Consider the following 16,006-nt stretch of genomic DNA (forward strand, 5'->3'; position numbering starts at 1 on the left):
AAATTTTTTGTTTTTTTACAGTACACATAAGAGGTAAAATAGAGTTTTAAAAAATAAAGGATAATTACTTAAAAATGAAATACATATTAACAGTCAAATAAGTAGTAGTTGTTAATATTGACATATTACAACAGACATGAAGAACATTATACAGAAAGGAATTCAGAAATCTAGGCATCTTCAGGGCTTACGACCTGTTATTGGCTGGTTTTAGTGGCCACTTTACACACTGTGTATCATTTACTGTTCTGACTATATTTGAACATATTTATTCCTTTAACTGTTCCATCTGTTGACGTTTTTGAAGTTAAGGGCCGAAACCTTTATTGTTGCTTGTGAAATTCATCTGATTTATTATTTCACGTACATACTAGGCAACGCCAGAAAATGTTTTTAAATTTTTGTACTTTTTTGGACCAGGTGGATTCATCAACAATATATAGAGTTTATCATTCAATTTTTATACTTCTTCTGGGTCCAAGAAGAAGTAAAAAATTGAAAAATATTTTCAAGCGTTATCTAGTATGTGGGTGAAATAATTCAATCAGATGAACCTTACTCGCAACAATAAAAATTTCAGCTCTTGAACTTCAAAAACGTCAACAGATGGAATAGTAGAAGGAATATAGATGTTCAAATATAGGTAGAATGGTGAATGTTGCACAGTGTGTAAAATGACCACTTAAACCAGCCAATGACCGGTCATCAGCCCTGTGGATGCCTAGACTTCTATATTTCCTTCTGTAAAATGTTCTTCATGTCTAATGCAATTTATTAATTAAGTGATAAGATTTAGTTTTCAATTATTCAAACTTCTAAGACCTTTTGGAACGCTTGGTTATCATAACTTTCCATATATTGGCCCCGTGGGGCAGTTGGTTGGACGACCAACTATGAAACCGGCGTCACGGGTTCGATTTCCTCCAGTTGCAAGAAAAAAATATGCTAGAATTTTTTTTTAAACGTATTTTTTTCATTTTTTATTTTTAACAGATTTGGGTATTGTGGTGTATTTTTCATAAGTTCCTTTCATATACTTTCATTACCACCTGCCGACAAGCCTCTAAAGTAGAGGCTTGTCGGGTTATTCGTTAAAAAATAAATAAAAGCAAGCAAAACTCAGGTTTTTTTTTGAGGTTGAGGAATTTTAAGTGAAACAAATTTTCTATTGTCGAAATTGTTTAAGTTATCTGCAACAGTACAAAAAAATCCCTTTGAGTAATAAAGACTTTAAAAGAGAAAAACATTTTCATCAATTATAGTGCTTTCAAACTTACAGATTAAGCAGACAGGGTATAATTTTAGCACTTAATCGAGTTGCACAGCGCAATATCGATCTGTGCCTCTGGGTGTTCTGTAATACACCAACCCCACCCTTAAAAAAATGCAATTTGTTTATCGCAATATTTTTGAGTCGCCATGAACCTCAAGCGTAAGACAATAAAGTTACTCTTACATTTTTGTAACAATTTATCACTGTAAATATAACGATTCGCGAATGAGGATGAGCTGTATTTTTTGCTCAATAAAACATATTTTAAAAATATTTTGTAGCTTTGCATTTGATGGGGATTACGTCAAAAACTAAACCTTTTAAAATAGTATTTTTCTTAAAACGAAAATTTAAAAACAATTTTTAAAATAAAACATCTAAATATCTGGTTATGAAAGGGTCTCTGAGATGGTTTGGTCATGTAAAACGAATAGACGAACATGTATATATGGCGAGAATGAACGGTAACGTGGGACGAAGACGACCGAGGAAGATGTGGCATGATCAGATAAACCAAAATCTTAAGACTGGTCACGTCAAAAGCATGCAGAACCGAAGGGCATGTATGACAAGATGTATGAATGTGGAAGAATCTAGGAATATATGCAAGGATAAACGTGAGTGGCGGTGATGGTAGTTGTAATAGAATACAAAATGTTCGTATATTGGGTAGCGTGTCCTAAATTCCGATTTGGGGAAAAAAGACATATAATATCAATAAACGAAAATGAAAATTCAACCATAACTTTAAATCGATTGGATAGCGTATTTTAATAGGGAAGATTTTGGCATGGCGCCACCTATCCGCTATTGGTATGTCGACTTGGGGGTAGCAGTCTATATTATACCCCCATACAATGTATATTATACAGCTCGGAGAAGGATTCAATTAATTACCGGCCCCCGATTATATTAACGCGATTGAATTTAATTATAACGATGTGGGTTGATTGAATTTGTTGCAAAAGTCAAATTAGTTATCGGTTTTTGAAAACTCTCGAAACTAATAATGTGTTGATACATTTCATAAGAATGAAAACGCCTTAAAAACTATTGAAGTAAATGTTTCATTTTTTTATGTTTCCTTTTATATATTTTCATGTAAAAGGAAATTTACTTTCGTGTTCTTTTGATCTGCAGAAATATTTCAATATTGAGGTTTTTTTCAGCAGTAAATAACTACTGTGCTTGAAAATAGGGATCAAGGGGTGGTAGGGTGGAGATTTCTCCGATCCGCAAATCCTTAACACAACTACGAGACTACCGCCGACTTATTGTTTTTATTTATTGCAAAAGTTCGTTTTCCACCCACTAAACTGTTAAATTTTGCCACCCTTGGTTACTGATACGGAATGCAAGATTTTTTGGAGTTACACATTTAGCTGTTCAAAATATTTCATCTTTACTTTTTAAAAAAAGTAAATAAAATAAATTCCAATAAACAAAAATTAAGTTCTGAAATAAATATACATTTTTTAGTAGCGTTTATTGAAGGTATTATAGTTGTTTATGAATAATATATTGTTTATTTCTCAATAATTTTTATAAAAGTGCATTTTCATCTGTTATAAAAATATTGTTCAATCTTACGTTGTATGCTGATCTTTTAAAACGTTAAAAATTTCATCAATACACCATTCAATTAAATATTTATTTATTTTCTTTCAGCGTTTATTTTAAATTTATAGCAATATATTTTAATAAAATTCAGCGTTTATTTTAAATTTATAGCAATATATTTTTATTGATAAAGGCTGTAACTAAAATCTGTATTTAATTAAAAATATATACATATATATAAATAAGCGTTTTGACTACTCTACTCCGGAGAATGGACCGCCACACATGTCTATCCTGGTATATATTAAAAGCTTCTTCCACTTTGGCTCTGTCTGCTTTTCAAATGACCAGACTTAAGATTTTGGTTTATCTGATCATGCCGCGTCTTCCTTGGTCGTCCTCGTCTCACGTTACCGTTCATTTTTACCATATATATTTGTTTTACCATTCTTTCGTCGACCATTCGTTTTACATGACCAAACCATCTCTTTCTTAGATCTCTTTCTAGAGACTCTTTCTTAATCTTATTTATTTATTTATTAACGGACATTGTCCATGTATACAATTTATAGGGTTTAAATATTACAATAAAAGAATTGTTTAAAACATAAAAAAAAGAAAAGAAGCATTGGCAAACATAAGGGACATCGAGACAAGATCTGGACTATTTATTTAGTGCTCGTTTAAATCATATCAATTATACTTGACTCAGATTTACACTCTAGCCTGATTTCATCATTTGCAACCCTGTCATACATTGATTTCCCACAAATTCGTCTAAGAGATTGCATTTTAACCGCCTTCACTCGGCTTTCATCCTTTCTCTGCCAGTTCCATGTTTCACTTCCATACATGTGTTAGGACTGAAAATCCGTTTTATAATGCCAGTTTCGCCAAGCGTTTCGACATACACGGATTTTTAATAAAGAAACAGAAATATGTAGATTTAGATAATTATTCATTTATTTATCCATTCATTTCACAGTTTTGTTTTTTTTTCAATTTTTTTATAGCTTTAGAAGAGTAATTTTTAACATCTTGCAGCTACATTAAAAAACATTTGAAATATATGAAGACTGTTGACTTAATGCATTCTGTCAGTCCAGTATGTATTCGTCGATATGTTGTAACGCGGCAGTGTCTTTTACATCTCTCGCAACTAACTTAACGTTGTTGGCTAGTAAAAATGATTCCTCAATCTTTGCAGACTCTATCTACACGGAGCGCTACATGGGCCTGCCCACGAAGGAGGATAACGCCGAGGGCTACTCCAGCAGCGACATGACGCGGAGTGCCGGCCTGCTTGCGGGCCACCACTGGCTGCTCATGCACGGGAACGCGGACGACAACGTCCACTACCAGAACGCCATGGCCATCTCAAGGGCGCTGCAGGAGCTGGACATTCCTTTCGAGCAGATGGTAAAACACCTTTCCATTACTTAAAAAGCATGAATTAAAAAAAAATCCTCTTAACCCTTGAATTATTTTTATTTATTTATTTAACTTTTTATACAAAATGTTATTTATACATTGGCGGGCTTATTGCCAAATGGCAATTTCTTCCAACCAACCAATAAAATAATAGTTATATTATTATAATTCAAGTTACAGATCATATTCAACAGAAAATAAAAATTAAAAAGCCAAAGATATATAAACATAGAAATGAACGTATTTGTTTATAAATTACCTTAAATCAAAACTATTACTCAATGAGAAAAAGGAAAAAAGAAAAAATAGAAAAAAAGAAAGGAGGAGAGATTAAGGAAGAGAAAGATGTTTCTTCAGACGTGATTCAAACAGAGATAATGTAGTAACATCTTTGATGGTGGATGGGAGATGATTCCACAGTCGAGCCGCATGGACACTATATGAGTTAGAGAAAAAAGAGGTATTGTGGATGGGTATTAAGAGAGTGCCTTGAGAATTAGAACGAAGAGGTGTACCATAAACTGGATAAGCGTTGAAATTTTTCGCGCAGGTATATAGGAGCGTTAGGACTATGAAGTACATTGATCAGAAGTGAAAGTCTCTCTGCTGTCTAATTTTGAGCCATTTCAGTTGCCTACGATAATCAGAAATGTGGTCATATTTCCTAAGATCAAATATGTACCTTATGCATGTATTCTGAAGTCGTTCTATACCCGCGTACTGAGAACTCTTTACAACTCCTTGGTACGAAGTAGACCAAAAGTGGCTCGAAGATTTGGGGGCCACATGAACTGAAGTACTCTCTTATGATAGAGAAAATCCAAAAAAAGTTTCTGAGATATCTCTACATGAGAGATCACGGGTATTATCCTTGGCTCTACTCGACCAAGTTTTTAAGGGTATGCTTGGCTTCAACAGTTTAGAGTCTAGAAGGAATGTGTATTTGACTACACATTTTTATCGATTGTTGCGCGGTATGATCGATAGTTCTGAGATTATGAAGAGCACTGGTTTGTATGTTCCTGATAATTACCTAAGACAGCGTTAGTATATATTGTTTCATATTCCGATATTCAAGACCAACCTGCCGATAGTTATACCTGTTGGAAGAGCTACCACTATGCTGAATAACATAGCTCTGGGTGTTGAGGATGATCTGTTCCATATATCTGAAGGGGTTTTCAGCAGGATTCTCCTACTATTTTGATTGAGTCTAATCATATATTTTTTGTCTTTTTATAGACGTATTCAATTTTAGTGTGTGATGTATGTATTATTTAAAATAAATTAATAGAATTGAATCGAATCGAATGAATTGAATGTCACATGAATCAACGTAAAACGCAAGACCTTATTTATCTCAAAATTAAATTAAATAAATAATCAGGGTTTATTAAAAAAAATTACAATGTCTTGAAAACTCCAAAAACTCCAAAAGCTACTAAATGTTTTAGGGAAAAAAAATCTCTGGATTATGTATAGTCTGCCTAACTAGGTACAACCTGTTTTAAGGCAGACATATCTATGCAAAATAAACAATAACCTAATTACCTACTAGTAAATTTGTTATACGTCATCATCATCATTATTACCTTTTTACACCTAATGGTGCATAGGGTACTGCATTGGTACACCAATTGCAGCGTATCTTGATTATTTATGTGACATGAAGGTAAGGCGATCAATCTTATGCTTCAGGTACCAGTCCAGGGACTATGAAATATTCTAGTTTGAAAACACCCTTTTAAAAAAAAAGAATTATTCCACATTAACCATGTCGGGAATCGAACCCGAGACCTCTTGCATCGTAGGCAAATTTACTGACCGCTACACCACGAGGTCGGAATATTAAGTTATAAAATATTTAATTTTACTATTTATTATGAAAGAATGTGTTTTAGTAAATTTTCGGATTTTTCTCTACCTAAACCCAGTAACTATTTTTGTACAAATTTATTTAATTGAATCCGGGTCATGGTTTTGCAATGTTCGAGTAAAATATTGAATATTTTACGGATCAGAAACCTGAAATTTCTTTGCCCGAATTCAGCGTTTGTGGTAGACCCCATGACCCATCCTCTAGTTTGACTTTTGATAGTGTCGGAGTTTTCCTTTTAGGATCTGGCAGAATAATTTGATTTCACAAATATCATAATTCTAAAAATATATAATTGACTTATATATATCTAAAATCCCGAATTCCTCAAAGAACTTTGTCGCTGGGGTACGTGAATGAAGTCGTATTTTTCTCCAACAGGCCTAAATTATATAATGATTTTTACAAATAATGGAAAATTGATTGTTAAACAAAAAAATATAAACAATTGACGGCACTAAATAAAGTACAGCAGGCTCAAAAAGAAACTGCCAGCCTAATTGGCTTTGTAGAGCGTTGTCTTTGTCATTCATATAGATACAGGAATCGCGCGACAGAGACGACGCCCTACAAAGTCGGCAGTCTTTTTCTTAAACCCGATGTAATTTATTTACTACCGGGTGCTGTAGATATGAGTGAATTATTTTTTGCCGTCCTTATTGCAACACGACGTTACAGCACCGTTTGTAAAGGCAATTTTGAGTCTTTTAAGGGTTAAAGTACATATTAAAAAGTTATAAATTAAAAATAATCTGAAAAAATATATTTACCATCTTAGTTAGGCAGTTCAAATGACTCACTAGCAAAAAACTAAAAAAAATGCATGTTTACTTTTACTACTCATTGTATTTTTGTATATGTAACTAATTACTGAAACAAATATCTAACCCCAAATCAATAAACGAAAAGTAATCTATCTAAGTAAGTATCTCTATATCAAAATGATAGTGACAATTTTTTTTGTTTACACTTTCACATTTTTTTAAAATTTTTATATTGGAAATGATACCAAAAACTGCACATAGTCATGAAATACTTTTATTCTTACCAATCAGTTAAGGTTAAAACTCACTATAAGATAATATTATATCACAAAAAATACTGTTTTATAAAAAATACAATCAAGTTTATACATGGTGATACAGGGCCAGACCACGATATTTCAGAGAAACATTCCCTATGGCAAACTTAAAAAATAAATATTATTGTTTTTTTTAAATCGTTTTTTTATGGTTTTTTATTTTTATAATACAACGAAAATTCAGAAAAAACGGTTTTGATCAACGAAACGTTACGTTGTGTACGCGTACAAGGAAAGTGGCTGGGTAGGTAGGGATTTGTGGAAGGGATGCTAGTCTGAAAAAATATCGATTTACTTCATATATAAATTATGAAAAAAAAAAACTGTTTTTGGAAGAAACAAAAAAGGATTATTAAAAAATTTACCATGAGGTATGTTTCTCTGAAGTATCGTGGTCTGGCTCTAAAGCATCATGTTTAATATGAGGGGTACAGCAGTGTACCAATACAAAAACGTCTAAAAACGTCACCTGCTCGATGTGAGATCAGACAATCTGGATGCTAATCAAATCAGCCTAATTTCCGAAAACCCCTGGTATTCTTATCGTTTCCTTTTCTAGAGTGTCGACGATTGTTCAAAATTATATGTTTCGTTGCAGAGTTATCCTGACGAAGCTCACGGCCTGAATGGAGTAACACGTCACGTGTACCACACGATCGATAACTTCTGGACGAGATGTTTCGCACCAGGAAACTCTACCACCTTCGCTTTTGGTTAACCAAAATTCATACTATCCACGACTTAAGAGATATTATCACGTCAAGAGGAAGTGTTAGATTTGTTCAAAAGATAATATTTAAGTAAACCAAAAGATTTAATAAAATATTTGATTACAATTATCATTATGAATTTTAAAACACTTCAATTGTTTAATTTTCCACTTTCATTTACCCTTGTGACGTCTTCCCACATCAATCTTTTCTCCCGTTTTTCTAACAATCTGGTGGAACAGGCGTTTAGGATCGGCGAAATTATTTGTAAATGATGAAACGTAGGCCTGAGTTTTTAATTTTATATGATTTATTTGTAAATTTAAAGTTAAAATAGTTTACAGTTTGAATAATTGTTTCAATTTAGTCTATTGTGACTAAAATGTACCAATTAAAAAAAAAATAATAATTCATAAATTTCATAAAAAATACATGATTTGTGAAATTCTAAACATATCTACTTTTACACATCTAGTGAATGTTATCACTGTAACTCTCTAAAAAAAGAGACTAACTCTTGTGCTTGGAGAGTGACTTACACGGTTTTAATTGTTTATTTATAAGAGTTTATATAATTTAAAATACGAGTACACGAAAAAGAAAAAAAAAAACATAGGATATATAAAGAAAAAACATAAAAAAATGATACATTCATACTAATTAAAATTTAATGTTGTTTTTACACGAGTTCAAAAATTTTCTTTAGATTACATTTAAATTTATTTATTGATATATTATTTTTAATAGTTTTTAGTTCATTGGGAAGATTATTATATTTTTTTACACCTTTGAAGACAAAGCTATTTTGACCATGACTTGTATAATTATTTTACATAAAACTTTTTTCAGAGCAGTCAATCGTACGAGAGGTATAATCTTAAAGTTAAATTAACGCATTGATGTTACTTTCTAGAAAACATTATAAAAAAATACTTCTTTTCTTCTTAACCCACTTTGTTTAACTGACCGCAGATGACTTTTCGTGAGATAACTTATCAAAACTTTTACCCCCGATGATTCACCTAATTTTACTTATAAATACAATATCAGTAAAATTTGTGTATTTAGAGTTTTTTTCAAAACAGAACTGTAATTTCCCCAAGAATTTTTTTTTAATAAGACACAAAGTACTTGAGATGTTAAATGATTTACAGGCAAATATTTTATTCAATTTTATTGCGTTTGCAGTAAAAAAATGGTTAAAAAAATATTTTTTTATATTGTATTTTATTTAAAAACGATAAAAAAAATTATAACATTTAAAATAAATTAATTTATTCAGTTTTTCTACTGACGTTTCTTGGTGAAACTGCATTTTAATTGAAATAATAAAAAATATGTATTTGGCTAAATTCCACTTTTATTTATAATTTTTGTCGTGATCTAAGTACGATTACCATTTCAAAATGAAGAGATGCCTGTTCAGGGTGTCTAAATGCCTGTCTTAAGAAGAAAAAAACAAATATTTTAATTTATATTTTCTTTAAGAAATTAATTCAGTTCGGATGAAGAAAACCGTGTATTTAGTTAATTTTTTAGACATAATTTTCTTAAGACGGGATTTTTTTCAACATATAATTTTTTCTAATATCTGAAAGTAAAAATCTTTATAAGAAAATTAGAAATTTTCTTGTGTCATCAACGTCGCCGTTACATCAATATTGATTATATTTCTTTTTTTATTCAGCTTCCTTCCGCTGCTTGTTCTTGCTCGAGATGACCGCAACGTACCAGCAATGCGATTCTGAAAGCTCTCTAGGGGGTAGAGAAAGTGTTCTCAGCACGTAATTAGTACGTAAATTACGTGCTATCAACGCTTTCTCTACCCCCTAGAGACCATTCGGAATTGAACTGCAGGCCGCCTTATTCATATGCTAGGAACTCGCGTAAAATTAAAAAATTCTTGTCTCAGAGCAATGCCGGCCGCATGCCTATCTAAACCTTAAAATGCCTGTTAAATGCGGTAAACGCCTGTCATATGCCCTGGTCGTGACCGACATCCAGTTTGACGAAACCCTGTCACTGGGGAAAATAATTAATAAAAGTAGAATCATACGGTACGTATTTTCAAAATTATAATTGAAATCAATTTATATAAATGATAAATGTGATAATACGTTGATTCGCCATTATAAAGATAATATCCCTATGCAAAAGTATGAATTTTTTTATTATTATTTTCCTCTTGATTTTGCATTAACTTTCAAAATCTTGTTCACTACTTAGACACCCAATATTATGTTTTTTTCGCATCAATATTTTATTTTATTTTTTTTTATTTTTATTTGAAAATTTATTATTTATAAACCCTTACGGATTATTACATTCATATTACATTAAATAATATATACATTTTTCATTTATACTCTGTTGTTCAAGATAATGTTTTTTACATCTTTTGAAAAGTTTGTCTGAGTCTTTTGTTTAGTTTTGTCTGGTAGTTTATTGTATAATTTCAGTCCCTGGTTCATTAGTCTTGATTGTCCTTGTCTTGTTTTAGAAAGTTGTATATGGTATTTGTCTGATATTCTCGTATTATGTCCACGTTGACTACAATTTTTTACTAGTTTTAGTTCTTCGTCTACAATTACATTAGTGGCTAATTTATAGATAAATTTTAATGATTCTAGTTGAAAGAGTTCAGTTATATTTAATTGCTTAGTTTGTTTAAAAAGTTCTTTAGTTGCAGTTAAATAGGGAAGGTCATATACTAAATTTAATATTTTATTTTGTTGTCTTTGTAGTCTGTTTATGTCATTTTGATATCCTGCTCCCCATAATAGTTGCGTATAACATATTTTAGTTTTAACATAGGCTTCATACGTTAGAATTTTTTCCGTTTTTGGAATAAAATTTTTGATTTTTAAAAAAAGACTCGATAATGTCGCCACTTTGCTAATTAAATTGTTGATATGAATTGTCCATGTTAGTTGTCTGTCTATTGTTAGTCCTAAGTATTTAACATGTTCAATTTCAGTAAGTCGTTCATTATTTATGTAAGCATCTACTTTATGACATTTTTTTCTAGTTTCAAAATGGATAATATTGCATTTTTTTTCATTAAGTGTAAGTAAGTTTGTGTTTGTCCATTTAGTCAACATAGTTAGGTCTTTGTTTATGTCATTGTTTGTTAATACGTCTGTTTGATTTTTATAGAATAGTCCAATGTCGTCGGCATACATAATAATTTTTCCCTTGAAATTGTACAGTGACAAATGATTAATGTATAAAATATATAATATTGGACCCAAAATGGATCCTTGGGGTACTCCAACAATTACTTGAGATAATGACCAATTTAAGTCTCAGGATCTTAATCCATGTTTTAGTGCATTTTTTAATGGATGGGATGAGTTCTTGTAACTTCTGGAAATATTATATGCATAAATGTATTTATTTAATATTAAAAATATACATACAAAATAAAAAGAGTGACCAGTTTAACAATTATCACGACACAATAAAAAAAAGTTATTTAAATTTATAAAATAATATTTAGAAGTGTAAAAAAAAAACATGAATATTATGAAATCGAAAATTTTCAATATCTCTTTTTTTCTTTTTACCCATTTATCGAAACATAGGTCACTGCATAATACCTTTACTGATTTTTTTATTTGTTTTATTTATTTATTTCACATAAGACTTTATATTTTTTCGTTTCTATATGAATACCTCACTGAGCATAACCCGTGTCGAGGCATTCATTTACATTATTTTTATATTATGTTCTACTACATAATAAATAAATATAATATAATAAATAACACTGTATGGATATAAACATAAAATATAAATAGCAGACATGCAACAATTGTATTATATGTATTTTATCATTCTTAATCTTAAGGGCCATCTTATTTGGAATCAGACCCACCGAAATCGAAAACCCTAAATGCAATGATCTGAATAATATCGCGAGGCGGTTAAACTCATAAAAAATACGTAAAATCATATTTTAAAAAAAATCATCATCATTCCACCGCTCCCTTGTTGAGGCATATGGTGTTCAGAGCCTCCAGGCATATCTGTCACCTGAGAGCTCCTGTGAATCCTCCCAAGTCAGGTTTGCGTCCCGGACTTCTAAAATTAACTGCCGACGGGCAGTCAGCAGCGGACGTCAGAGACGTAGTGAACCTGATGCCTTGTGAAGTAGACAAGCGCGGTTAAGGCTCTCAGAATGCACTCGCAGTATGTGGTCCAGCAAACAGTGTCGCCTTTACCTGATGACAGTTGTCACCGGAGTTTGCTGCGTCCTATCATTCCTCACAAAGTAAAACCACCGCATACCCAAGAAAAGTAATACTTAACATAAGAGTACATGTTTCTAATACTGTTTTAATGTTCTATTTAATTTCGCATAGAGATTCATTGGGCTTTGACATAATATAGACAGCACCATTTTGTGATTTAAAATTTTATATTTATGGTTATAATGAGGATGTTCAGCGGGTTTTTTTTGTTTATTTTTTATTTGGCAATGAGCCATTAAACGTAGCCAAAAAAAATGTTTTAAATTTTTTTGTTTCGTATTATCATCATCATTCCCTTTCCGCACATAATGGTGCAGAGGGTATTTCATTAGTACACCAATCGCAGCGTATCTTGATATTTTTTGTTACACGAATATAAGATGATCAGTCTTACGCTTTAGGTACAAGTGCAGGGACTATGAAATATTCTGATGTGAAAACACAATTTTAAATAAACATTTCATGCCAACCATATCAGGAATTAAACCCGAGATCTCTCGCATGGTAGGCAGACGCGCTGACCATTACACCACGATGCCGTATTATCAGCGCTATGATCGGGTTGTGGTCCTGTGGCTAGTGTCTCGGACTCACGGACCATAGGTCTGTGATTCGAATCCCACTCTACCCCAACTTGATTCCATTTTCTAATAGTGAGTTATTTACAACCCGTTCAATATGGCCCTCAAAAATTAAATATTTGGGTAAATCATAAGAACGCAAATATTTCTTTTAAAAAATTTTTTTTTGTTTTTCAAAGTTTTAAGTTCTGTTTTCCTTCTTCTCGATGAGTTCTGCTGATCGATCAGTTGACTTAACGTAAACCAAAAATCAATCATTACTCTCTTATTATTGGTTGATTCGGAAGAACTAGTGATGTCGTTCAAAGTAGTTCGTTTTTTGTGCGAAGTAGAGCAATTTCGCCGTACAGTTAAATGCAATTTTTACCACGTGTAAGAAAACATAACCAATTGCTTCTTCCAAGAACTACTACGTTTTTTAATTAATTGAAAATATTTGTAAATGTTGTGTTTTCGCATTTTATGCATTTTTATTCCATTTCTAATCAACAAACTGGATCAAAAAGCATTTATGCACCTGGAATAAGTGAAGCCAGCGCAGCAGTGCGGAGAATAACCCCAGAAAATGTATAATTGTTATAAAATGAACGAGCTGTGAATTTGCTTAAGTACTTAATTAAATTATTATCTTCCATTTAAAACCATTGGTCACGTTTCCGGCGCAGCAAATAAATGCAGTGAAGATAGTGCCAAGTCGCGGCAGCCAAATTCAATTATCATATCCTTACCGAAATGGAGAACGGGGCTTACAAAGTAGTGAAGAATAATGAACAAATTGCATTACTCCATTACCCCATTGCCATTGGCTGTTACCGAAAGCAGGAACATAAATCTGAGCTCACTTGACAATTTTTTACTTCCTGTTAAATTCCCGAAACAAAACTTTGTTGGTACAAGTAATATTTAAAAATTTAATCTTGAATAAATTAAGACAGAAATTTCTGGCTAAACACCAAAAGCTTTTCTGCGCATTTGTCAATTTACAAAAAAAACAACTTGAAGATGGACATGTCAAGAAAAGGAATAATCGGCGTGCGTGCATGAGAAGCGAAGTCTGTATGCAAGACAGAGTGACATTGCGTTCTATCCTCTCTGCCTACCTGTATGGAGAAACGGTGTGATGGCTTGTCGTTGTTAGTAATTTTGACTGGTTTATCAAATTTTAGTTTTCATTAACACATTACAACGGAGATGAAGAACATTCTAGAGAAGGTAATATAGAAGTCTAGGCAGATGCCTTAATGGGCTTAAGACTTGTCATTGGCTGATTTATGTGGCTACTTTACATACTGTGTAAAATTCACCATTCTGCCCAAATTTGAACATCTTTCATCTGTTGATGTTTGTGAAGTTAAAGAGCTGTTCTTCATTTCTGTTGTAATATATTACTATTAACAGCTCCCTAGGGAATTTAATCCAGTCCCTGTCTACAAAAATTTGGGCAAACTCAAAATATTGTTTAATTTTCATGTTTTTCAAATAAATTTGAAATACTGCAAAGGACCAACATTCATTTTATTTATCTTTTTCCGCAATATCTAAATTATTTTTCAAACAACTGAAAACTTTTTATTTTGAACCGCATCAAATATTTTAGAAACTGGTGTAAATAAAAATAAAAGCACAAGAAACTTTTGCTAGAGAACTAAAATTTGGGTATCTAGTATCTAGGTATATTTTACGTGCATTTTTTAATTTAATTTTTGTTAATTTAGTAATTTGAACTGCAACATTATTTTATACTCCACCACGGTTTTATAGTATAGCTAAAATATGTTCAATGTTATGTTATTACATAAAACATATTTCAAGTTGACCCGCCCGTTTCTGTGATGTAGCCGGCGTTGCAAATTGCAGTTAATTAATTAATATTTTGGCAATTACCATGAATATTGCCACGAATTTGTGTGTTATCTTCAAGTAAACTTTAACACATAATCACGTATTTAGGTATATTAGACAATATTAAATAAAAAAAATAGTTCATCGGGATCTCCGAAAATGACAAAATATCGAGTACCCTGAGACAAATATATTTATAGTCATCGACCAAAACAAGATTTTCAGCCGAAACTTATTTGAACAAGTTAATAGTCACTTCAATGCGCCCGAAATTTGGGACTTTTTATTGTAAAACCTTAGAAGTTCATTAAAATAAGTGTTGAATAGAATGGACAATAGACAGTGTTGAATAGAATGGAAATATTAACTTATTAACTGTAAAGGAATTACAAAAAAATAAATACGAAAGATCTTAGAACTCTCGAGAACGAGTCACGAGCCATAGATGCACTCGAGTACAGCCGAACTCAATCAGACATATCCCGACTACATGCCTCGGCTGAGACGAAGTTTTGGCCAAAACCGAAAACGCAGCCGAAACACGATTTATTGGCCGAAAATGGAAAAAACTAGCGGAAATCGAAATGAAACTTCGGTTGGTTACTACAAATATATAAAAAATTCATTTGAGGGACAGAGATATAATCTAATTAGATCACAAAGCAAGACACACATTTAAATTTAATATTATGAAAAAAAAAACGCTGAGTAACAGGCGATCATTTTCTAACTTCCCGTCACCACAAAATGACTCGAGGGAGTTTTTTTTACACAATACGTTAAAGGTTAAAAAACATTGATAACTCTTAAGTTTCTTGTTGGGATTCGCACTACTTGGACTAAAAAATATTAATGAAATAACATAAATAAATGAATAAATTTATTTATGTTAGTCAATTCAACGCTACTTTCAACATAAAATATATATTTATTTCTACTTTTTTGTCTGGAAACATTATTGTTATTATACATTTTTAAATTTTGTTTGTACTTTTACAATGTTTGTATTTTATTTTTTTATACAAAATAATGTTCCCTCAATGGGGTGTCCCGTGCTGAGGGAAAAATTTTACAATAAGTGAAACATACCTTAAATTAGTTATTATACATAGTAAACATAATAAGAAAGTAACTAACTAACTAACTAACCATCACGCCATTTCCCCGGAGGGGTAGGCAGAGAGGATAGAACGCCACACCACTCTGTCCTGGCACACTTCCTTTGCTTCCTTCACAAAAAACGTAATAGATCTAATTAACTCAATTATCATCTAAAACACAATAAGCAATATAAACTAAAATAATCATAAAAAACCAAACAAATTTATATAGACTTGTAGACCAAATTTCATGAACAGACACAAATTTTTACCTATATGGCTTGATTCACTCATCGATC

At 31.7% G+C, this 16,006-nt stretch overlaps 1 protein-coding gene across 1 annotated transcript in view; it reads left to right on the top strand.

Moving 5' to 3' along the window:
- Window positions 1-8,080, top strand: part of LOC148273767 (venom dipeptidyl peptidase 4) — an 84,331-nt gene extending 76,251 nt beyond the window's left edge. The window contains exons 14-15 of the mRNA XM_088238223.1: window positions 4,041-4,252; window positions 7,820-8,080. Coding sequence (XP_088094349.1) covers window positions 4,041-4,252; window positions 7,820-7,939 — 332 coding nt within the window. The 3' untranslated portion in view covers window positions 7,940-8,080. The remainder of the gene's footprint in view (window positions 1-4,040; window positions 4,253-7,819) is intronic.
- The last annotated feature ends 7,926 nt before the right edge of the window (window positions 8,081-16,006 follow it).

The sequence above is a fragment of the Micrasema longulum genome, unplaced genomic scaffold, assembly GCF_059751315.1.
Source record: "Micrasema longulum isolate JH-2025_06_02 unplaced genomic scaffold, ASM5975131v1 h1tg001842l, whole genome shotgun sequence".
Taxonomy (NCBI): Eukaryota; Metazoa; Arthropoda; class Insecta; order Trichoptera; family Brachycentridae; genus Micrasema; species Micrasema longulum.